The sequence below is a fragment of the Rhineura floridana genome, chromosome 3, assembly GCF_030035675.1.
Source record: "Rhineura floridana isolate rRhiFlo1 chromosome 3, rRhiFlo1.hap2, whole genome shotgun sequence".
NCBI lineage: Eukaryota > Metazoa > Chordata > Lepidosauria > Squamata > Rhineuridae > Rhineura > Rhineura floridana.
In genome coordinates this window covers 6,962,228-6,987,565 of record NC_084482.1, presented here as the reverse complement: position 1 = coordinate 6,987,565, position 25,338 = coordinate 6,962,228, and the positions used below count along the sequence as shown (strand labels likewise).

Below are 25,338 nucleotides of genomic sequence, written 5' to 3'. Positions count from 1 at the left end.
CGACTTCAGCAAAGCTTTTGACAAAGTGCCCATGATATTCGGATTAGCCAGCTAGCTAAATGTGGGCTGGATGGAACAACTATCAGGTAGATCCACAGTTGGCTACAGAATCGTACTCAAACAGTAATCAATGGTTCCTTCTCAAACTGGGGGGGGGAGATAATGTGTGGGGTACCTCAAGGCTCAGTCCTAGGCCCAGTGCTCTTCAACATTAATGACTTGGATGAGGAGGTGCAGGGAATCTGCAAATGATACAAAATCAAATCTGCAAATGATACAAAATTGGGAGGATAGCTAATATCCTGGAAGACAGAAACAAAAAAGGGATCTTTGACAGGTTGGAGCACTGGGCTGGAAACAACAGAATGAAATTTAACAGGGAGAATTGCAAAGTCCTACATCTAGGAAAAAGAAACCAAATGGACAGTTATAAGATGGGGGATACTTGGCTCAGAAATACTACATGCGAGAAGGATCTTGGGATTGCTGTTGATCACAAGCTGAATATGAGCCAACAATGTGATGTGGCTGCAAAAAAGGCAAATGCTATTTCAGGCTGCATTAACAGAAGTACAGTTTCCAAATCACGTGAAGTACTGGTTCCCCTCTATTCTGCACTCATTAGGCCTCATTTTGGGTACTGAGTCCAGTTTTGGACACTACACTTTAAGGATGCAGACAAACTGGAACAGGTTCAAAGCAGGGCAACGAGAATGATCAAGGGCTGGAAACAAAGCCTATGAAAAGAGACTGAAAGAACTGGGCATCTTTAGCCTTGAGAAGAGAAGACTGAGGGGAGATATGATAGCACTCTTCAAGTACTTGAAAGGCTGCCACACAAAAGAGGGCCAGAACCTCTTCTCGATCGTCCCAGAGTGCAGGACACAGAATAATGGATTCAAGTTGCAGGAAGCCAGATTTCAACTGAACATCAGGAAAAACGTTCTGTTAGAGCAGTACGACAATGAAAGCAATCACCTAGGGAGGCGGTGGGTTCTCCTACACTGGAGGCATTCAAGAGGCAGCTGGACAGGTATGCTTTAACTTGGATTCCTGCATTGAGCAAGGGGTTGGACTCAATGGCCTTATAGGCCCCTTCCAACCCTACAATTCTATGATTCTATGGTTTAGCACGAACAGAAAGGCTCCAAGAGAGGAGATTGAAGCTACTTTGCTTGTCACAGGCTGTTCTGCTGAGCTAAGTCATGGCCTGGCTTTTTGTGTCATCTGAATCAAGGCTTGCGGCTTAGCTCTACTGGACAAACCATAAGCCACAAAAACACAGGACAAACCTTGGTTATAGCTCATGATTTGTCCTAGAGAGCTAAAGCATGAGTCTAGGTTCCTACCGCATGCTAAACTGAGCCATGGTTTAATGCAGGATCAGAACAACCAGACAGCAGCAAAGCAGCTGTGATCTCTTCTCCTGGAGTCTCCATGCTTGCCAATCTAAACCATGGTTTGGCTTGGCATGACAAGCAAACCAGACCATTGAGAAGGTGCCAGTTATAATCATGATGAAAGAGCCATGAGAGCCACATTTACAGAGAATCCATTATCAGCTCAGTGGTGGGAAAAAACAGCCCATTCATCCCCAAGCATTCACAGATGCCCAGAGACAAGAACATTTTATTGCCTATATAGGAAAGGAAGGGCTTCCTGTTCAATCCCATTTACCTATTTCAGTGCCAATAGTAATCTAGTTTAAGATGTGAGGATGTTATCATAGATGAGGGTAACAGAGACCCTAAAATCCTTGGTTAACTCCAAATCATCAACAATCACATAACAGCACAGCCAAGCATGCTGCTACTCCTGCCTCTGGCCCAAGCCAAACCCTTCCAATTCCTCAGCGCCGTACCTTCTTCAGCTTGTCATTCTCCTCCATGTACTTCTTAGCTGCATCACTGGCTCCTTCTGCTTGTTTCTTGAAGGCTTCATTCGAAGCCAGGACGGTGGCATGCTGAGAGATGAGGGTGACCAGGCGTCTCAGCAGGCTGCAAGGACAGACACAGAAGTTGGCTAGAACAGGGGATCGCAAGCCAAGTTAACAATAGGGTTAGACACACACAGAAGACAGACACACCTGGAATAATCTCCACTCATTTTGTCATCTCTTTGCCCAGTATGAGCCAAACATACAGCTGCCAGTGAAAGCTGGAATTAGCCGCCAGCAACCAAACAGGAACAACATGCTCAATGGATGCCTGGCTCGTGTGGAACTAGGCCCTGGACCACTGTGTGTGTGCATAAGGGGAGGGGGGGAGCTTCAAACTAAGATAGATAGTCCTTAGATTTGGGCCTGATGGAACAGGTACTAGAGATACCTAGCTGATAAAAATACTGGATTCAAATCCCAGGTCTGCCACAGGCTTCCCAAGTAGCCTTGGGCAAAGCGCATTTGTGTTGGGAAATGGTGATGAATCGAGCAAAGACAGTAGGTAGCTACTTACCTCCCATGGTTGTTGGCATATTGGGGGAATAGGGGGAAAGGAGCATAACTTGCCTTGCCCAAGACTAACCAGATGGGATTTAGATCTGGGTGCAAAATGCGGCAACACGACTGCTCACTGGGGCAGAGTATTGCCAACATGTCACCTCAGACAAAGAATTGCACTGGCTGCCCATTTGCTACCGGGCCAAATTCACGGTTCTAATTTTGGTGTACAAAGCCCCATACAGCTTGGGACCAGGATACCTGAAAGATTGTCTTCCCCCTTTATATACTCCATCGATCACTGCACTCATCAGGTGGGGGCCTCCTGCAGATACCATCTTATCAGGAGGTCTGTTCCACACAACATGGGAAGTGGACCTTTAGTGTGGTGGCACCTACCCTGTGGAATTCCCTCCCCATAAATATTAAAACAGGTGCCACCTCTGTTATCTTTTTGGCGTCTGCTGAAGACCTTCCTCTTTCGATAAGCCTTTCAAGTAGACACCTTATCCTAGTCTGAGTTGGAATTGCTTTTAAGATGTTTTAAAAGCTTTTTTTAAGGTGTTTAAAAAGACGTTTTGTTTTAATATGTTTTTAAAGATTTTTTTAAAATATATTTTAATGTTTTCTGATTTTTTTAAATTGTTTTTAGTGTTTTTGTTTGCTGCCCTGGACTCCTACTGGGAGGCAGGACGGGATATAAATTTAATAAATAATAATAACAATAATAACAGATCTGAATCCAGAAGTGCTTTATCAGCTAGACTGCTGTACCCCTGAATAAAATGACCGTACTGTGTACTCCTTGATAAGAACAGAATTACAAAACCAGGCAATGTTAAAACAAACCAGCTCTGGAAAGAATAAGTGCTCCTGGGCAGGCTATAGAGAAAAGACTGACAAGAAAGTGAAATGCTGGTTTTACAGTCAACAGGATCCTGGGTTTAACTTCAGTAGAGAAGAGCATGCCTTCCATCAAATCACTGCCCTTTAGATTAGGGATGGAGAACCTGCGACTTTCTACATGGTCCTGGACTACTAACTCTACCGTTCCATGCCGGCTGTGGCTGATGGGAGCTGCAGTCCAACAAATATCTGGAGGGCAACAGGTTCCCCAACTCTGCTTCATGTCAACATTTCCCAAGCCTTTGATAAAAGAAGCTGTCTGTCAGGCAATTGGTCCATCCAGCTCTGTATTGTCTCTATGCTGACTGGCGGTGGTTCCGCAGGATTTCAGGCAAAGAGCCTTTTCTGGGCCCACCTGCAAGCGCTGCAGACTAAACCTGGGACCTTCTCCATGCAAAGCACATGGCTCTACCACTGAGTTATGACCCTTCTCTCCTGAACAGCTAGAAAAGGCTTCTCTCAGTTGGAGACATGCTCCTACCCCACTCCATCAATCAACTCTCCCACATCCATGGGGAGGCCTCCTCCTTGCAACTGCAAAACAGCCCAATCAGTAGTCGTAGCAGCAGCAGCAGCATTAGTAAAGAGCCAAGGCAAAGTTCCTTCAATCCCTTCTCCTCTGCCTCCACAGACCAAGACAGATGAGCAGAAGAGCATGATCACTGGAGGGCTCAGCCAAAGCCTCCACTACTTTTCATATGAGGAAAGAAGGGCTAAGATCCTTTTGTCCTTAACACAGGAGCAGCTCCACATACAAAAGCAATGCTGCCAGCCCTTCTGTCCTTGTCTGCTTCAAAGATACGGCCTCTGTTAAGAAGCTAGTTGCTGACCAGGGCTCTCCATTTAGATGCCAAGAAACCTCAGAGGCAAAATGCTAAGCAGCTTCTCTCACACATCCCCATCCGCCACCCTCCTTTGGCCTCCAGCTGCTGAACTGCTGTCATTGTGGCTTCTGTCTAACTTGGATACTTAAAGCCCACCGCCTCTTGCCCCGTCACTGCTGGAAGGCATGAACAAAAGTCTGTGTCTGTGTTGGAACTGCTTTTTCAGATGTTGTTAAAGTTTTTTTTTAAAAGATGTTTTAAAAGATGTTTTGTTTTAATGTATTTTAAAGTCTGTTTTTAAGATGTTTTAGGGTGTTTTAGTGATTTGTTTGCCACCCTGGGCTCCTTCTGGGAGGAAGAACAGAATATAAATTTAATAAAGTTTAAAAAATAAACAAATGGATGAATGCTGCCTTGCCTGGAGAGAAGCCACTGCACATGCACAAGGGCAGAGTTTGATGGGTAGCACCTCTTCCTCCCCACTTTTAAGGGAGCAGCAGGTGCTTTTTGGTGGCAGGAGGCAGAATAACGCAAAGGGCAAAAGCACCCCCAGAGCCATGCAAGCTTAGTGTCACGCTACAGACTTAGGTGACTCCTTCCACCCCACTGCCCACACGCATCTCCCCAGGGAAAGAAAAGCTGCCACATCCAGGACCTACTGGAACAGACAGATTGTGACAAGGTAGCAGAATAACAGAAGAGCGTCGCCCACAAGCTCAGCCTTGGTCTGCTGTCAAGCAGACTTTTGCCACCACGAGATGACCACTGTCTGCCCTGCTTAGCAGCCACAGGCCAGCATGCTGGCCAGGGGAAGGGGGAGGAGAAAACCCATGCAAGGCAGAGATGGCACCTAGTACAGCTTCCTCTGGCTGCATTTGCCGCCACCTTAAGAGCACAAAGAAGACCGTAATGAGAGATCGTTGGCTGTTCCTTCAAAGGCGTAAAAAACCAACTGAACTCCAAGACAGCATGGTTTACAGCTCTCCCTTGGAAAACGGGCTCCATTTCATTCTTAAGAACGTTTCTCTCAATAGACAGAGAAGTCGTGGGAGGCACAAGCTCTTCCTTTCTGATAAAACATGTTGACTTGCAAGATGGTTAAGGGCAGGGAAAGGGAAACACCACCTTGGATGAGCGACCATCATTATGGGATTGAGATATGGCCCAGGACCCTTAGATCCCTTCACACCCATTCCGTATAAGACAGCTTCCTATACTCTAACAGGTTGCAAAATGAGCAGCAAAGATAATAGCTCTTTATGGGGACAGAGAGAGAGAGAAAGGAGAAACAGAAGCACTTTAAGATGTGGAATTCTGTCCATATTAACTTTCTTACTCCCAATCTCAAAAGTTTCTTGAAAAAATAAGTCGGGAGGGCTCAGGCCTGCCTGGATGTCACATCCCTCTGATCTGAGCAACAGACCCTTACTACAATCCCACATGAGGGAAAGCATTTTGTGCATGCTGATGATTGCATCACTGTTTAAGCCCTGGCTCTGAAGAGGCTGGTGCTAGGTCTTCCACTTTGCATGCTCTGCTATTGTCCTCATACCTCATGAATTACTGAGGCAATCTACCTTTCAGTAAAAGGTAAGAGATGCTGCTTGTCTGCCACCTTGTGGCTAGCAACAGCACAGCAGCCCAGTTCAGCCTCTGCAGCGACTTCATTCAAACAGTGCAAGGTAGCAGCAGTGAACAGAAGACAGCAGGGATTGGCAACAGGAGGCCTTTTGGCCAGACTCTATGAGGAGTTACCATCTTGTCCTCATGGCCAACTGCAGGCAAGAGAGCAAAGTGGTGTGCGTACAGCTACTGCGTCGTCCCTTTTTAGATACTCCACCTCCTTTGTGGCCTTCCAGTAAAGCTAGGCTGCTGGCCTGGTTCAGAAGGATAGCTGTGCTAGTCTGTTTTTGAAACCAGGAGTCCTGCCTTGAACATTAACATATTTTTTGCGTCATAAACTTATCCACCTAAAGAAAACCCAATGAGGACCTAACCCAGGATGGGGAACCTGTGGCCCTCCCAATGTTGTTGGACTGCAGTTCCTGTCAACCCTGATGATTGGCCATGCTGGCTGGGACTGATGGGAGCTGTAGCCCAGCAACATCTGAAAGGTCTCAGGTTCCCCTTCCCTGGTACAGCATGGTGTTTCTTCTGGCAGGGCACAGCGCAAGCTTTGTTTAACATGCTGTCCCAGGTACCTAAGAACATAAGAAAAGTCCAGCTGGACCAGCCCAGTAGCCCATCTAGTCCAGCATCCTGTTCTCACAGTAGCCAACCAGATGCCCATGGGAAGCTCACAGGCAGGACCTGAGTGCAAAAGCACTATTCCCTCTTGGCAAAAAACAGTGCCCGATTAAGTTGGGGACATTTTTATCCCTTAGAATGTCTGATTAACTGGTTCAATTAAATGCAGCCCCATTTAGAAGGTGGGCTGAAATCCAGAAACCTCTGAAAGTTTTGTATAGCTTTAATCCAACAAAGACATATACTGATGCAACATGACCCAAATGCATCATTTCCAGTGCCTCCTGAATCCCTATCTACTATCCAAGCATTACCAAGGTCCCCAAGCACGTACCTATGGATGGAGAACTTGCGACCCTCTAGATGTTGTTGGACTCCAGTTCCCAACAGCCCCAGCCAGCATGGCCAATGCTCAGGGCTGACAGGAATTGTAGTCAAACAACATCTGGAGGGCCACAGGTTTCCCACCACCTGATCGAGCCTCAGGAATGCCCCCTGGAGATACTCACAATGACATCAGCAGTGAGAAGCCAGCAATATAGAGGTTCCGTTGGGCTCGGAAGAGCTTCATGTGAAAATGCTCCACAGCCCCAGGGTTGTTCTGCAAGTTCACTTTCTCAGTCACATCATCGTATTTCCGAATCTCACGAATGGCATCTGCAAGCCACCAAGAAAAAGAGTCAGAGCTCCGCATACCCACAATTGATTTGCAAGCCTTGTCTGAACTGCTCCAGTCTATTACTAGGGATTAATCTTGAGTCCAGCACACTGCTATGTACAGCCTTTAACAAGAATCCTGAACAAGCAGTCATGCTGCAACAGCAACAATGCCAGTAACGTGATGCCTACAGTGCCATTTTGGGGTACCCAATATCCCCAGACCACCTGCAGAAGACTGCAATTCGTGCAGCTTCCCAGGCCGCTAATGAAGGACCCCACAAGCATTTTCCAGTACAACTGAGCAGCAGAAACATGTCCCCACCCCCACAAAAGAGTAACCTCTCCTGTGTCTTGCTGGCAAGAACCTCATGTTAGGAATTAAGCAATCCACTTGCAATTAATGCAACTAACATGTTGTTACATTCCTTATATCTGATTATATACTGCAGGACAAGGATGAATTTACATTCTTGCCAAATGCTGAAAGTGTTGCAGTCCAGATGCACAAGCCCTTTGGAAGCCCTTTGAACCGGGGACTCTTAGAACAAAATTGACCACCAAGGCTAGTAATCAATGCTTTTCCCTGTAGGTAGTTTCATTCACGCTACAGTTTATTTGGTGGCCTTACAAGACAAGCCAGAAATGGTGCTTGTTAGGATTCCCGCTACCAGCTGGCAAGCAAGCACCTCCACCCAAAAGCAAAGTCAATCTTCCCTTGCAGGAGATGAGCAGGGAGGCTTCTGCCAATGCTCTCAGCAAAGACGCTCAGAGAAGCCTCACCAAGCACCACCTTGCCGAAGCCTTCCCCTCTGCATCCAACTCCTGCCCCCAGCCTTGGAGGTGGGGACCTGCACAATGCTACCAGGATAATCTCAGCCCACCTCCCTAGTTTCACTCATCATGCTTATCGGGGGCAATGCCACACTCACCATGGGGAGTCCCTCTCTAAAGTGCCCCTGCTTCTAAGGACTGGAAGGGGCAGAGAGCACATGTTCTCAGACGTGACAAAGGCCACCCCTGCCACAAAGAACGTCCACATTCACTAAGTCATAAGAATGTTTATACTAGGCCATCCACCCAAAAATGCCTGATTAATAACAAGCCAGGCTTCTCTTCTAGAGATTGGCTGATGACTAATGTCTGTTCTGCTGTAGTTTGGTTTGAGACAAGAACAAAGCCATGGGGAGGGGGAATGAGTCCATGGAGACAGCCATGTGGTGGTGTTTTTGGTAGAATTTCCATGAGAGTGATGGGATGCCATCAGCACCCGTCTCCAGCTCCAGGGGGACTGCACATTATTTTTAAGTATGTGCACACTAATTGCTTCAGGTGATGGCTGTTACAAAAAGGCAGAGCCTTCAGCAAGCTCTCGGCCATCTGTTATGTACTAGAGATTTTCCAGGCAGGCATGACTACTTCACGAAAAGCAAACAAAACTGAGACTCCAAAGTGGACCCACAGTCTGATCTGCACCAGAGTTTGGGAAGTGCAGATTGGGGGAGCCCATTTTAGAATCTGCATCTGCCCCGATTCTTCCCCCATCCCTGTTCCCTACCCCAGGGCTAGGGAAGCTCCGGCGCACAGGCCAAACTTGGCCTGCCAGGCCTCCTCATTTGGCCTGCGAGACCGTTTGGGGGAACCCACACCCACTCACCCTACACTTGAGCTCATACACGGCATCAGGTGTGGGACGGGTAAGGGCAGTGCTTAAAAGAAACAAGTGGGAGATTAAAGCAGGCTCCCAACGGTTTCTTTGCACACTCAGCTGATGAGAGGTTTAGAGCACGCCTTGGTAAAAAAGGGGAAAGTGGTTTCCAGTCAATGGAACCCGCTTCTCCCTCCCAGTGTGGCTCCTTTCCACCACCAATACAGGGCTTACCCAGTCACCTGGTCATCTCAGGCAACCAAGGAGAATGGCAGCCTCTGCCATCTCAAAAGACGCAAGGCTTTGAAAAGGCATGCACAGTGGCAGCAGAGTGTGGTTGGACACATGCAGAAAGGATTATCTGCAACACTGTGCAACTCCGTTACAGAGGAAACAGAGGCAGGGTAAGAATTCCCCTGAGAAGAGCTACTTGCTCAAAAGGGCTGGAAGGTCATCATGCTTTCCTGATAGGAGCATAAAATGGGAGGCAGGTTTTGATCATGCCATTTTGGGAGTGGGGGAGGAGAACAGGCCACTCAGAATATGGGGCACAAGGTAACATGCATGCCAGCATGAGGATGTTTGTACCACAGACCCATAGAAATGGGTCATATGAAACCTATTAGGCTGACAGGAACCTAACAACCTTTTCAGCTGCACTTGCACAACTCAGGTTGCTGCCCTCTTACAGCGGCTAGTTCAATAAGGAGGAGCCACTATGTAATTTCCAGCTGGTACAGCACAGCTCTGCCTGGAACTAACCTGCAGGAATATATTACATCTCTTAGAGCAGGGATGGAGCAGCCCTCCAGCTGTTGCTGGACTATAACTCCCATCAGCCCCGGCCAACATGGACTCCAATCATTAGCCAACATCATCTGAAGAGTCACAAGTCCCCCAGCCCCATCCTTAGTTGCCAGCTTGTTTTCAGGCCCAATTTCAGATGTTGGTTTTTAATCTTCAAAGCCCTCAGTGGCCTGGATCTAGAAAGCCTATTAAAGAGTGCTTTGTCTCATACCTGCCACCCACCACGTAATCTAAGATTGACACATGAGATGTGACTTGGTCTGATGTTAACTGACTGCCCCAGAAGAGGCCATTTTCAGTGTTGTGCCCAGGATGAATTCCTTCCTGAGAGAGATCTGTCAGTTCTACTCCAATGACATTAAGATGGCCAGTGAATACTTCTCCCACTTAAAAATTAAGCCATCGATAGCTGAAAGGTAGCTTTAGACATAAGACAAGGTCATCCCCTGCATCATTTCATGCTGCTTTGAATGGATAAGTGTTCTGTTTGGATATTAGCATTACACGCTGCTTTGAGAGCCCAAGTTATGGCAACATGGGATTGCAAATGAAAGTTTTGGATCCCCACTAGGACAAGAGACTGTGTGAAAGGTGAAACAGAATTTCTCCACATATACAGCATCTCCAAGTATTACAAAATTGTAAGAGACTAGATGATACATTTGTCACGTGATGCTCCCTTACCAGCTTCTCTTTCTTTCAGCAAAAGCAGCTGCTGGAAGGGAAGGGACACAATCCAGATGGGAATCACAGCACATATAGGGGGAGGGTGTTCAACCTTACTCACCCAAAATCCCATCTGCTATCTGCCCCAAAAGATGCCATTTGCTGCAAGTAGTTTTGCAAGGGGAAAAGAAAGAGGGGGAAAGCACAACTTCCCCACCCCACAACCCCTATCTAGAGTGGAACCCACCCCCGACATTGTTTCTAGAAGAAAAACAAAGTCAAAATAGACAGTCATATGGCAAACATAGTAAATAGCCTGGGTTAAGTTTCCTATTGACTTCAAGAGATTAGAGGGTTTGTTGGCTGAAATTAGAGAATGTGAAGGCCCGGGAAAAAAAGTTTTATTTGTTTTTCCCCAATATTTCAAGAGGATTTTTTTGGGAAAACTCTTTCAATTTTTCCCAGGTTTTTTTCCCTGGGCCTTCACATCTCCAGTTGAAAGTGACTGAAGTTCAAAGCAACTGATAACTAAAACACTGGATTTATTCTCCCTCTAGGCAGGGGGCAGGAGTGGGAGCTTTGGACCCAGGGGCCAAATGCAGCCCTTCAGGCCCCTCTACTTGGCCCACAATTTTCTCTCCAGGCCACACCCCTCACTGGCTCTGCTTCACACCTTCCTCTGGCCGGAATGTGTCCTTGAACTGTGATCATGTCTCTTACTTGCCTGGATGGAGAGGTGCGTGAATGTAGAAACCTCTGAATTTTGCCCAGCTTGAGTACAAGGGCAAGAGACACATTTGTTGCTCTGCCCACTTCTTCCCTCTAGCCATGCCCACTACTGGCAGGCCCAGAGGGGAAAGCGGCCCTGGGGCTGAAAAAGATTCCCCAAAGCTCTGCCCTAGACAATTCTTATAAGAAAAGCTCTTCCAAAGAAATTCCACAGTAACACTGAAACAGGATGGTTAACTGCTGGCCCCCAGGCTGGCCTTGCCTTCTAGTGGTGCTATCAAATTAAAGCCAAGGTGTCATAAGAAGTTTTTCTTAAGAGCAAAACCATAGGCAAAGAAAAGTGTTTTTAGTTTCAGTGAAGTTCTTCCACACCTTAGGATAAACTTCTTTGGATAAGCATATTTTAAAACCCTTTGGTTACCACTAAAGTTGTGAGCATTACTGAACCATCAAAATGAGACATGTTCATTACATAATAAGTGTTTACATTTGGGTGAAATGCTATACCCGAGTCTGTGTGCGTCATAAATGGGGAGCCCCGACAGCCAGATGGCACCAACTTACTTATGGTGCTCCGCCAGTTCTTAAAGGGGCCTGTCTATATAGAACCCCAGGGAGCATCACAGGCCAACTTCCAGCATAACTGACTAGGTCCATCTCTGACTAAACTGCAGCTTGACTGTGGAGTTTTAACACTTGCTCCGCACAGACTCTTGCCAAAGGAGCCAGAATTGGAGAAAGATGCTGAAGAACAGCCAGGGCCAGGATGTTTTACAGGGAAGAGCCTACATGTCACTTGCCATGTTTTTAGCAGCCAGAACTCTTGGTTCTGGGCCATCAGAACAGGGCAGATTTCCTTAGGGAAGTGGAAGGGGAACATGTGGGCCTACAGTAGTTGTTCGACTCCAATTCTCATCACAAATTAAATGCTGCACCGTCTCAAAGTGTCAAAATGCTAACAGGGAGAGAGGGCACAGTGAGCCTTCCACGGCAAGGAATTCTACGATGTGTGTGCCCAACTGAAAGGGCCCTGCCTCATGTAGACATGGACTGTATTTCTAACAGTGGCAGAGCCAGGCATCTGCTGATGACCTCACTGACAGACAACATCACAGGAAAAGAGGCACTCTCTTTAAATATCTTGATCCCAAGCCCCTCAGGGCTTTGAGGGCAATTACAAGGGCTTTGAATTGGACTTAAACAAGTTGGGTTTGTCTTGTCCAGAACTGGTGTGGTGGTGATGGGCCAATCAAGTAGACTCATGGCTGGGGAGGATCCTCCATGCCCAAACCCAGCACAGCACTCTGAACAAAGCCACACCCAAGCTGCACTTAGGGAGACCCAAGACAGTTCTCACTACACCAGAAGACACTCACCCAAAAGAAGTTGGAGAACAGCCCTGAACTACAGCTGCGTTCCTGTCCCTTTTTTGTCACAGCACTGAGTTGTAGGCAAACCAGAGAGCCAGCAGCCAAGTGACACAAGCCCCTGGGGGCCTGCATAGAACCTGGCTAATAGACAGGCAGAGTAGCAAACCTTCATATGAGCAAGGGAGAATAAAACCACCCCTCAAGGCTTCCACTCACCAAGGAACAACAGGACAAGGATGACTATGAGCACAACAAAGAAGGTGTTTCCATACGTCACCATCAGTCGCACCAGGCGGGACTTGAAGATTTTCTGCCATCTGTGGAAGAAAGCTGGGCTTTAGGATCAAAGTTCTATACACGTTCACACACATGACTGCAACACACGTTACAGGTTTTCAACTGGGGGATGATGGGAAGCAAAATGGAGACAAGACTCCGTTACTCCTCTCACAGAGGCAGTTGCCTCCCCCTTGTATCAACGGCAGATATCTAGGGAGCTTCAGATAAGTGACAACTGAGGCTGCAATGGTGACCCTGCAGGCCTCCAGATATTGTTGAGCTACAATGCATCCATCACCCCCAAATATGAGCCATGCTGATGGGAGTCTCAACGACATCTGGAGAGCCCCAGGTTCCCCATTCCTGGCTTAAGCTGAGCCCCTCCCCTTCCAGGGATTCCCCTATCACCACCAAGATTACCTTTAAGAGTAATCTCCCCAACCCCCTAATCTGACACCATGGAGCCACTTTCAGGCAGAAGGCATTATGGGGTTGCAGATAACCTCAGTGCCTTGGAGGGAGTGTAATATCTGGAGGCCACACAGGATTGGGAGGAAGGAATAGGTGGAAAAAATGTGGCAATCACCAGAGAGTGTTCTATGCCACGATTCTAAAGGAATTCAAAAAGTACAGAATGGGATGTTGGGAAGTGAATTCGCTTCCCAAAATTCTTAGCTATCGTATAAAAAGCCTGCAAGGTTCTAGCCCTAAGCTGGGAAGACAGGGTTATAAAGTGAGCAGCACCTACTGAAACCTCAAGAACCAGAATAGCAGCCAAGTAAGACTTCTAGTGGCAGGGCTGAAGGGTCCCAAACAGTTTTTTGCTTCTCCCAACAAGTAAAGTCAGAAATCTACACAAAGAGTGACTTTAGCAAAAACAATGCAGTGGTTAAGTAGGTCAATTTAAGTATTGGGACAGCACCAGCTGGGTTTGTTTAAGCAGCTGTCTTTCACTTTCCAATTAAGCGAAACATAGGATTTCTTCTATCAGGAATCAGGTCCCATTAACTGAATCGTGCGAATTGACCAAGCTTACTGGTTTATGCAACACATTCAGCTTTTCTTGCTGCAGAATTTTATTTATTATTTTATTTATATCCCGCCCTTCCTCCCAGCAGGAGCTCATTTGAAGTACATGGCTACAGAATCTGCAGAATTTGGATGTAACGTGCAACAGAATTTTAGATCCTAGCACCCAAATATAAAAACAGCCCCTATGGTGACCTTTATTATAAAAATAATTACTATTTTTTATTTATTCAACTCTTACCCACACTTCACCATAACGTCCCAGGGCAGGTTATAGCATTTTAAAATATGATATGAAAATCAGTTTAAAACAAATTACAGTCAAGAGAATAGGGTGGGTCCTAAAAATAGTGGAAGCCTCAGGAGGGGAGAGTGTTCTTGCACTCAGGTCCTGCTTCCGGGCTTCCCCCAGGCACCTGGTTGGCCACTGTGAGAACAGGATGCTGGACTAGAGGGGCCACTGGCCTGATCCAGCAGGCTTTTCTTAGGTTCTTATGTTCTAATAGGGTCCAAGAACCATGCCTACAAACATGCTGGTGTGGCACTTTCTGATCACCACTACCCCTACCCAGCCAGACTCAGCCACTTTACTGATGTTCGCCACCAAGGAACTAATGTTTCTGGCCAAAAAAAGATAACAAGCAGGGAGGCCAGAGTGACTTTTCACCCACTTCCTTGTCTCCTCATACAGCTTCCAGCAGTGACCAAGCATCAGAAACACTCTCCCATCATTCTGCAGTTGCTAATTACTCTCACCCATCCTGCCCCACAGCTTTCTTGATAGGTGTCATCCCCATGCTACATCCTAGAAACCGTGGCTGAGAGAGGATATGCTCGAGTGGTTGACTTTGCCACAGAAACAATGGTGGCCTAGGAAGGCTCTTAGGTTCACCCATAATCCCATCCTCATCCGACTCACCTGGTTGCTGAGATAAAGGGTATGCACAGGAGGAAGACAAGGAGGACTTCAGCGTACAGGAAAGTGGCCACAGCTGCCCACTGGAGACTCATCATGAGAGCCTTGGAAGGAGCTGTACTGCGGGAGAGGCTGAAGAGTTCACGGCTAGGAGGCAATTCTTAACTGGAAGGAAGAAAAGGCATTTGAATACAGAATTTGCTATGCAAAGTCCCCTGCCCAGTACTCTTGCAGCAACAGCGGAGGGGATCAACTCCCAAACCAAATTCCATTGCTCAGGAATGACCCCTTAACAGAAACAGTGAGAGAGGGAGAAGCTTTAAACTTTTTAAAAAGCAGGGTGGGCAACCTGTGGCCCTTCAGATGTTGCTGGACTCCAGGTCCCATCAACCCCAGCCAGCATGGCCAATGGTCAGGGATGATGGGAGTTGTAGTTAAGTTCAACAACATCTAGAGGGCCACAGGTTCCCTACCCCTGTTTTAAAGGCTGGCTAGGCTTACATACCATGAGGGTTTACCATCATCTTGTAAATGTCTTTATATCTGACAAGGTCTACTTCTAGTAGTGGAGGCAGTACGCTTCTGAATACCAGTTGCTGGGGAGCACAAGTGGGGAGAGTGATGTTGCCCTCAGAGGCATCTGCTTGGCTACTGTGAGAACATGATGCTGCACTAGATGGGTCTTTGGTCTGATCCAGGGCTCTTCTGTTGTTCTTAAAGCCTGCAATAGGGATGCCCCCCTCCCCAATGTTTGGCAGTAGGGTCAGAACAGAGGAAAGGAATAACATACTAAGCTCTCAATTACCACCTACACAACACAATGAAAGGACAAGGCTGGCCATCTTGTTCAGCAAGGAAGTGGGAGGAGGCACTCAAATTACATGCCATCAAGTTGATCAAGAACTGAAGTGGGGAAATGAAATAAAGAATATACAAGTATACTTCTAAAAGTATAAATACATTTTAAATCATTTGTGATCTTAAGATCTCAGCTGATTTGTAACTGGTTTTTCTTTCTCCGTGGATTTTATTATTTTATATCTTGTGAGCTGCACAGAACACATGCTATTGCACAACCTATATAAATACAGTTAATATATATTATTAAAACAAATTGCTCCATGATATGACTGCTCTGTCACTGTACTTTCTAGACAGAGATGGATACATTAATGAAGAGTGCCCTTCTGGTGCCCCTTTGAAAACAAGGAAGTGCTTGTCTGTCTCTGTCTCCTCCCCCCCCCTCAATATTTTGGTTTTTCCTATAGATCAGGGATGTGGGAATCTGTGGCCCTCCAGACATTATAGGGCTCCATCAGCCCCAGTCACATGACCAATGCTCAGGGATGAAAGGAACTGTATCTCAACAACATCAGGAGGGCCACAGGTTCCCCACACCTGGTTTACCACAAATTAACAGGATGTTGGGAGCAAGTTCTGATACCCCAATACAAACCTTTAGGGAAAGAACTAACAGTAGCACTTCTGGCTCAGTGGCATCTTTGCTGCACAAACATTTAGGGAATAATGCTGGGCCTTGGACAATAGGACAGTGCCCCACCTAGCTGGCAGTTTAGCCAGTATCAGTTTGCAGAATAGGACCAATTTGCTATCACTGCTCTGGAAGAAGTACCTGCCCCTCCTCCTTCTGCATACTGAATCAGATAAAGTGCTGTATAATTTCAAAGGTTACATGCAACACACACACACACGGAAACACTTTAGGTCCATCAGATAGACATAATCATTTTGCTTTTTTCTTTCTCCAGACCCAAGGAAATAATTAGAATTAGAGCTGTAAGAGTAGCAAATGGACATTTAATCCAAACCCACCTATATAGATCAGCACACAATAACCAGACCAACAAGCAGTTCTTGTTAACTCAAAGAACTGAGCAAAGATCCAGAGAAAGGCCAAACACTGCTGTGTCCCTAGCAAATCCAACAAGGGGAAATTCCAAAGCAAATTCCAATCTGTAGCCTCTTTCTGAGATTTTATTGGGGAGTCAGTCCCTGCCACCAACATGTCACCTATCTGTGGTAAACCCCTGTGTTCTGGAGGAAAAGGAGAAGCCCCATGGAAGCAGGGAGACTTCCCTGATCTCAAGGAATCAACATCAAATAGGGCATCTTTCATTCATATAGCCAACTAGGTCTCAGAACGCTGCTCCCAGAATGATCAGATTACCAACTATGTGAGGTTTGGAAAAGTCTTAGAAGCCTGGCTAAACAGGTGCTTAAAAAAAATTGCTGCTGGCCCTCAAGCAGTCTAATCCTTTATAGAGGCAGCTCTGGAAAAGACATGGTGGCTCCATTGTGACTGAACTTGCTATGAGTTGTTAGGAGACCCCTATTCCCACAGAGCACTACAATTCCCAGGGTTCCCTGGGAAGAGAGATTGATTGTACACCACTTTGAGAACTGTAACTCTGTGAAGGGAACAGGATTCTCCTAACAACTCTCAGCACTCATAACAAACTATACAGTTCCCAGGATTCTTTGGGGGAAGCCATATCTGTTTAAAGTGGTGCAATAGTGCTTTCAGTGTATTGTGCAGATGGAACCAAAGACAGGCTGATAACCAGCTTCCAGACGCAATAGGCCAGCCTAGATTCCAGACAGGTGAGCAACCCCCATCTGTGTCTTTAAGCAGGCAAAAGGTCCTCAGGCCTTCCTTACAAGCCAAGGTAAGGTAACAACACCACAGGAGACACAATCAGGCTATTTTGATTGACAAGCCTATTGATTTGAGGGAATTAATTATCTTTGAGGACAGATAATTGAGGACCAAGCCAGAGTCACTGTTATTACCAATCTGGTTTCAACAAAACTGGCACCGAACCTAACTCTTATAGCTTAGAATCACAGCTGAAGGTTGCAATGGTAATAGGAGATGTAAAGAGGTGGTGGGACAGCAGTACAGCTTCAAAGTTCTACGCATACATAGATTTCCCCCCCCAAGATCTATTATGTCCAAGAACATTCTCAGGCCACATATATGTTCAGGTAAAGAACTGGCAAAGGGGGAGGAGAGATTTAATTGAGAGAAATGCACACAGGAAGAGTCAAATGCTAGGGAAGCCACTCCCACACATTTGCCCCACTAGAAATGTGAAAAAGCAAGTCATTCTGCTCATAGAGGTCCAGAGGAGAAAGACTAATCACAGCCTTCACCAACCTGGTGCCCTTGATAGGGCTGCCTAGGACTGATGGGAGCTATAGTCCAAAACATCTTGAGGGCACCAGATTGGCAAATATCAATCTAGGGCTTCTTTCTTTGCTGCCCCCACTACCACCACAAGCAAGCTTCTGCATCTAAAAGTAAGCAACAAGCACCACTGGAAGAATATTTCATCCTTTGATAGCTTCATCCAGAATCTATAAATGAGTTGCATTCTAGAACGGCATAGAACGGGAAGTTCTCCAATATTTGCCACAGAATTTCTTGAAACTTTGCAGAGATGAAGGCAATCATAGAACTGACCCAGGACTGATAGGGCAAGTAGAGGTGTTGCAACAACTTTGCAGTTCCTCTTATTTGAGTATTTTGTGCAAAAAGAAAAACCACCAGGGGCTTAAACAGGCATTTGTAGTGAACAGAGGCTTTATTTACCATTCACTGCCTCACTTTCCCACCCAAAGAAAGCACCAGAAAAAAAGTTCTGTTAGCTTCCAACCGTCTTCCACTATCAACCACATGCAGAGAGCACATGGGCAGGACAAAAAGAATAATCTCCTGAACTTGGAACATAACTATCAAAGCAATGTGTAATGCATTTTTTTGTTTGCTATGAAAACCTAAGCCTTTTTGTAAAAAAAGTTCTAATTCTAATGTTTTAAACTAATTCTACACAATATATTTTCTCCCATGTTTTATAGCCAGTAGAACCAGCAGCGCTAACCAGCACATGTATACACACTATACATTTAAAGCATACCCCCCCAAATCCTCAGAACTATAGATTGCCCCTCATTGAGCTACAATTCCCAACAGCCTTAACAAGCTACAGTTCCCAAGATTCTTTCAGGGAAATCATGTGCTTTAAACACATGGCACATACAGCCACCCTTTTAAACAACATAGGAGTAAGGAACATTAGAGAACTGATCTATGCATGTCTCTACAACACACCAGTGCTCCACCTCCTTTGCAAAACACATCCAGAGGATTATCGTGATGGCAGCAATAAAGAAATCTCCATGTTCTTGGGCCTTTCAGGGGTTTCATAAACAAAATAGGCAGGCAGGTCCATGTCCCCAAGAAGCTTGCACGCTGAAGTTAGAAAATAGGGAGGCCACAGTAGACGGGGAGGGAGACACACACCCAAAGAGAGATGTGTGCAAGTGTAATTACACGTAATTAAGAGTTGATAACGCCGGGACTACGACACTGAAGTTGGAGTTTCAACAGGGTGTATTACTAGCTTCCCACCCCATGAGATTTCACGCCACTTGAATAAAGAGAGCAAACCACTAAAAAAAAAGAGTCGGCATCAACACCTATCAATGGGGCAGAAAAGCAATCCGACTCTTCTTTCCTCGACAGAACCAGGTCTCCATAAATCCTCTCCAGTCCCGGCAAGGAACAAAAAACCCCACATACCATCCACACTTACCAACCCCGCCTGCAAATCCTAGCTCCAGCCACGATCGGAAATAGAAAGATTAAGAGCCACGCCTCTTGGTGGGTGTGGTCTCTTAGGATCTCATTACCCATAGACCCGAGAGAGAGGAACAGACAGCTACAGAACAAGCGGAAGTTGTTCCGTCCTCGCTACAGCCGTATGATGTGTCACATGTATTTTATTTCAAGCATTTTTTTTAAAGGGGGTAACTTAATAGGAGGCGCCGCCATGGTTGCAATCAAAGGAAGCGGGCATCATAGAACGCTTGCTGACAAACCGAAACGTTTATTGGGCTCTGGAAAGGCGAAGAGCTGCGCCCACGCCTCCTAGTTTCCTGTTTGACAGAGATCTCCATTTTAGGTTATTAAGAGGACGAGGCTGCGTTACTACAACTCTCGTGGGAGAAAATCCCACTGAACTCAGTAGGTTTTTCTTCTAAGTAGACATGCATTGGAGTGAGCTAAGAATACAAGACAACAGCATGCAAGGCAATGGAGTGCAAGGCTGTGCTCAGTTGAGCCCTGGCCCCGGAATAGATTGATTTACTTTACACCTGGAGAGATTATCGGTCCATTTTGCCCAGTATTACTCTTGACTGACAGCGGCCTTCAGAAAGGAGTCTCTCCCATCATCTCTTGCCTGAGTTCCTTTAAGCTTTTTTTTTTTTAATTGAATCTAGGACCTTGGTCTTGCAAAGCAGGTGCACTACCAACGGAGCAGGGGGGATCTAAAGACTTTTGGCTGGTCTTGCTGGCAACCCAAACATTGTAGTCGCTAGCCCTCTTCTCTAACAAGCCGCCTCACACACACACCCCTATCCAAAGAAGCTGCCACTACCCCCATCCCCGGCCCTAATACGTGGAGAGTGGCCGGTTGGACACTGCTGCTTGAAGGCGCCCCAAGTACCTTGAACCAGCATTGTTCAATGCCCCACCACCACCTTTCTCAAGGGAAAGGGCTGATTAGGAACACGCTGGATTGAGTGTCACTGCCGGAAGGCCCCGAACAGCAATGGACACACAAGGCCTTTCTTGAGGGAAGAGCTGGTAGTATGCTGGATCTGGGTCACCACTACCACCCTTGAAAGGGTGGGTGGTCAATCCTCTCCAGACAGCTTGGCCATGGAACTGCCAAACAACTAGCCCTGGCTCCCAGTTTTGGAACTGGGGAAGTGGCAGGGGGCATTATACAGCTGCTGGGATTAGCTCTGCTCGCCTCTACCATCTGCCAGCAGGCCAGGTTCAAAGTTTTGGGACTAATATATAAGGCCTTAGATAGCTCTGGACCATGTTACTTGAGAGACTACCTTAACACATACCCAGCAAGTCACTGCATTTTGCAGGAGAGTTTCTCCTTCAAGCATCTGAAATATCAAAAGCCCATTCCACAGTAACTTGGAGCAGGGTTTTCAGTATGGTTGCCCCTGTTAAGATAGGACAGGTACCCACTATCTGTACTTTTTAGAAATAATTGGGGACATTTTTGTTTTGACAAGCTTTTCTAGCTGGATGAAAAAGTTCCTGCCCTAGGTGTTCATTTTGTATTGTTTTTAAGCCTATCTTTAGGGTGTTTTTTTACCGTTTTAAAAACTAGTCTAGTTGTTATTATGGTTTGTTTGTAAATGACCTTGAGATGCATGTAAAAGGCGATTCATATATTAATAAATATAAATAACATAGCTTCAAATTAAATTTAAGAATTGGCGGTTGAGTTTGCCTATTTTCATCTTTTCTTCCCATCTTCCTTTTATGTCATGTCTTCTAGATTATTAGTCAAGGGCAGGAACTGTCCTGTTTTTTATTTAAGTGTAAGCTGCTGCAGGATCCTTTCCAGCTGAAGAGCAGAGGAAAAATGTGTTAAATAAAGTTGGGAGGAAGCTGGCTGCTCTTCATGCTTGCGAGAGAGTGGTACTACACTCACCATGGCAAGTGGAATTGTTCAAGCCTGCCACGGAGATATGGGCCTTCTCATAGTTTGGAAGGGGGCTTTTGAAGAGGTGGCAATTTAACAATATATATCTTTCCTGCAAACTGAGGAATATTTGGGATCTTTTGCTTAACTGTCTTGTTTCATTGTGGCTATGGGATGACTTCAAGTGATGTAATCACATGAGCACTATTTGCAAAATGAGTTCACTTAAAATATGTATCCTACTCAGCTATTATTAAATTGTTCTATTGTCTGTTTACATCTGATAATGTGCATGTCTGGCATAGTACTGTAGTGGACATCCGTATATTTGGCATATATTTCACCAAGAAAGGTGACAAATTTAAATGCATTTGTATAGCTCTGGACTACATTAACAACACAATATAACACAGTATAACATCTGTTTACATTGCAAGGTTGTCATAAGTCATTTTCTTTCCTGAAACATCTCTGGGGCGGTTGAACCTGAATAACATTTGCTTTATTTTATTGCATTTATATCCCACCTTTCTTCCAGGGAGCTCAAGGTGGCATACATAGTTCTCCATTTTATCCTCACTGGCTGGTCTATGACCGAAATAAAAATTATTCATATTCATTTTATCCTCAAAACAACCCTGTGGGGTAGGTTAGACTGAGAGGCAGCAACTGGCCCAAGGTCACCAAGTGAATCACATGGCCGAACGAAGATTTGAACCCTGTTTCCCAGGTCCTATTGCAACACTAACCACTAAAGTAATTCAAAAGGCAGTCCTGTGTCTTTTTACTCAGAAGTAAGTCCCACTATGTCAAATACTCTCAGATGTTTACACAGGATGACAACCTCACCATCCTTCACCAATGCGGGAATATATTGCAGAGCAACCCATTTTCTCAGATTCCTCTCTCTGAATATACAGTATTGGGATAGAAACTCAATTGCATCTGCATTTTCAGTGCTTTTTTAAAAAAAATCACAACATGCATATTTTTCTTAGCACATATTGAGACCTGAGTTTCAAAGACCACAAACTCCTATGTTTTCTTCTATATTTCTATATTGAGGAGTGCATGGCATTGCCAAATCACAACTGTGCTAAAGTCCTGGGCTTTTCCACTCTCCCCTGTTAGCAGCTTTCACTTCTATCTCAACTAACTGGGGGAAAGATAGCGTCAAAAGTAGTCTAGAAGTCCCATCGCAACTTGACCAGGAGAAACGCATACAAAAGCATTTGGCCAGGGCACAATAGAGACTTGAGATATAGAGCGGATCTCCATCCGGGTATTATGCCCTCGACCCTTACAGTATATGCCGGGGTTCAAAGTGAAACCGGAAATGAGGACTACAGTGGCATTCTTGTTTTTATGCTTATTGTTTCATAACTCTATGGTTACTGCTGTCGTCAAAAGCGGAATGCAGAATTAAAAAAAAATGATACTAAGTTTAAAAGAGGAAAGGTTGCCGGAAGTGATGAGATGGCGGAAAAAACGAATGGAAGGGCCAGTTCTAGACTTACTTTTAAAGATATTTGCACTCCTTACATAGAAAAAAACACTTCGTTATTTCTTCGCGTCTCAGTACAGTTCTTATTGGAATTTCTGGAGTTAAACTGAACTTGTTCCTACTCTGATTGCCAAAATGATTCTCACCATCGAGACGCAAGGAATATGGCCAATGGGAGCTTTCAATTTAACTTCGGAATTTAATTCACACCGTGTGTTACTCTACATTTTCTTATCTCTGTGAGAACAAGTAAGTGTGCCGCCATGTACAGAAACCTCGGTTGCCACGGCAACGCCGAAGGGCTGAAGTCAAGGGCAGATTTTCAAATTAACGAGACTTCAGGTTCCCCGTTGCAGGTGATAGAATTCTACGTGACGAGCAAGAGAGGTGGAAATGCAGACACCAACAGCCCAATCACCCCTTTTTTTATTCTGAAAACCGGAGACTGCTCTTCTAACAGTAAAGGAGAGAGCAGGCTCGCCAAGTCAGCCTACCTTTTTGGGGGGTGGAAGGTATGTTAATGTCAAAGCACTGCACTGAAAAGGAGATTCTAACTCTGCCCTGTTTTTTCACATTGATTTCTATGGCCTTCCACAGCTCTTCTGGTGTGGTGGATTAGGCCTGGGTTCTCAGAGAGAGGCAGGTATGCATGTCTAGAGCATTGCACTCATTCAGTGATGTCACATTACCTACCTGCCATCTTTTCTACCAGTGGCATGGTAACAGCCAGCCACTTTGCATACATGCTCTTAAATACCTGTTGCTGTATGTGCAGTCCCTTCCCTTGGCCTGCTTGGTACAAACATTAGCCATAGTTGTAAAAGAGTACCCAGCCACTCATGATCTGACTCAAATAGCAGTGATGCAGCTTGGATGCAGTCAAACAGACTCTGCCGGCACCATAGCCAAATGGAGCAGACTGACAATCACTGCCATGCCACTTCTCCTCAAGCCATCATGGCTAGCCAAGCTGAGCAGCAAGTTTGGAAGGGTGGCACTCTGTACATACTCAGGAATGTTTTTATTGTATCCTAATGTTACCATTTCTACTTGGGAGTCTTGTCATGTGTTCCTTGCTGCATAGCAACATTCTTGCCTCTTGGGCCATTGGTTATATAAGGGCGTACTGACCTGTAATATAAGCATGACATCAGAATATAATTGCTCTCCATAGAGACTTGGAATCTCTGCCCATTGAGTCATTGTGAAACATCAGGCAGTTGTTTCGTAAATAATGCAATCTGAAAGATCTTGAGTCTTAATCACAAACCTTGGCATTGGTTTCATCTACAAGCATCCTGATGAAGCTAGTAAGAAAACTTCAGGACTGTGCTGACACATACGGATTCTGAAGACCGCAGCTTGTTCCTCTAAAGAACTATGACCTTTAGCACATTCAGATTAAAAAACACATTTGGAGATAAATTAAAGAACCCGCAGTGATAGCAATCAGGACAGAGTCTAATTTTAATCTTTATTATGCCAGCTCTGAGCTTTGTATACCTATTAATACTTTTGGTTCTTAAACCTTTTTTACTGCTAATACTTACAGAAAATCTACCATACTGCGTTGGGTATACTGCAGGAACTCACTAAGACATAAAGTATTGTTCTGTTCAAGTTGAACTACCGAGCTACCAAAATAATCTAACCCTCCTCATGCACGAGCATATTTCCCATGTCCATTATTTATATAACTTACGAAACCCCTGGTGCTGCCAGGACAATCCTTGATCCTTTATAGTGCCTGCTGTCTCCCCATGCACCCAGAACTGTATATTTTCCCTTAGTGAAAGGAAGAGAAATTCCTTTCTACAGGATGCTGCACCAAGTGTTTTCCACTGTGTTTAAAATGGTATCCCAGTAACTGGCTGGCACAGTTGTGCCCTCCAGATGTTTTGGACTACAGCTTCAAAACACTGGAACTAGGTTGACCAACATAGGGCCACAGGTTCTCCATCCCTACTCTAGATGTGTTGGACTGCAGGTCCTATTATCTCTGACCATTGGCTGGGGCTGATGAAAATTGGAGTCAAACAATATCTGAAGGGCCACAGGTTTCCCAGCCCTGAACTAACAGAAAGACTTTGATGTGATCCAGCAGTACAGTTCATTGTTTCCATCTATATCTGTTTATCTGTCTCACATACACACAAACACATGCAAACAATACACACAGTTTGATTAAAAAATACTTTCTTGACCAGACAAATTAGGTGTTATTGCCAAATCTTTACAAAGACAGTGATTCACTTTTGTTCTTCATTTATTGAGTATTTAAACGCCACCCAGAACTGTGTTCTCTGAGTGGCTTACAAACAATAAACATGCAGTACTCCTCGGAGTCTTGTTATGGGGGAGGGGGGACTAACAGATTATTTTGGGAAGCCCCAGTCCCAGCACTTGCAATGATGGATGTATCAGATCAATCCAAAAATAATTGCGTTTTTTAAAAATAGTTTCGTTCCAGATTTAAATCGAACTCTTATGCCCATGTTTACTATCTGGGCGCACCTTATGAAATGTACTCTACTGCACGAAAGTTTATAGTGCAATAAAAAGCTGTTCATCTTTAAGGGGCCACAAGACTCTTTGTGGTGACAGTTGGAAGTAAGTCCCTGAGACTTAACCTTCCGAATTAAAACGGTTAGGGTTGGAAAGAAAAGGTGTCACAGAGTGGAGAGAAAGGAAGAACAGCAAGCTCCCAAAGCTAACTAAACATTTCCGTCTCTCCATGGGTTACATTCCCTCGAAGTCTTCTCCGCGCGCCACCTAGTGACTGC

The 25,338-nt window shown here is 45.4% G+C and overlaps 1 protein-coding gene across 4 annotated transcripts in view; it reads right to left on the bottom strand.

Annotated features, from left to right (window-relative positions):
* BCAP31 (B cell receptor associated protein 31) overlaps window positions 1-19,243 on the bottom strand; it is a 40,547-nt gene extending 21,304 nt beyond the window's left edge. The window contains exons 1-5 of one of the 4 annotated variants that reach the window (XM_061614207.1): window positions 19,132-19,243; window positions 14,519-14,680; window positions 12,508-12,608; window positions 6,924-7,071; window positions 1,862-1,997 (exon numbers count right to left, since the gene is read on the bottom strand). In XM_061614207.1, the coding sequence (XP_061470191.1) occupies window positions 1,862-1,997; window positions 6,924-7,071; window positions 12,508-12,608; window positions 14,519-14,613 (480 nt within the window). In that variant the 5' untranslated portion in view covers window positions 14,614-14,680; window positions 19,132-19,243. The other 3 variants (XM_061614204.1, XM_061614206.1, XM_061614205.1) reach the window with 3 other exon arrangements.
* Window positions 19,244-25,338: the final 6,095 nt, after the last annotated feature.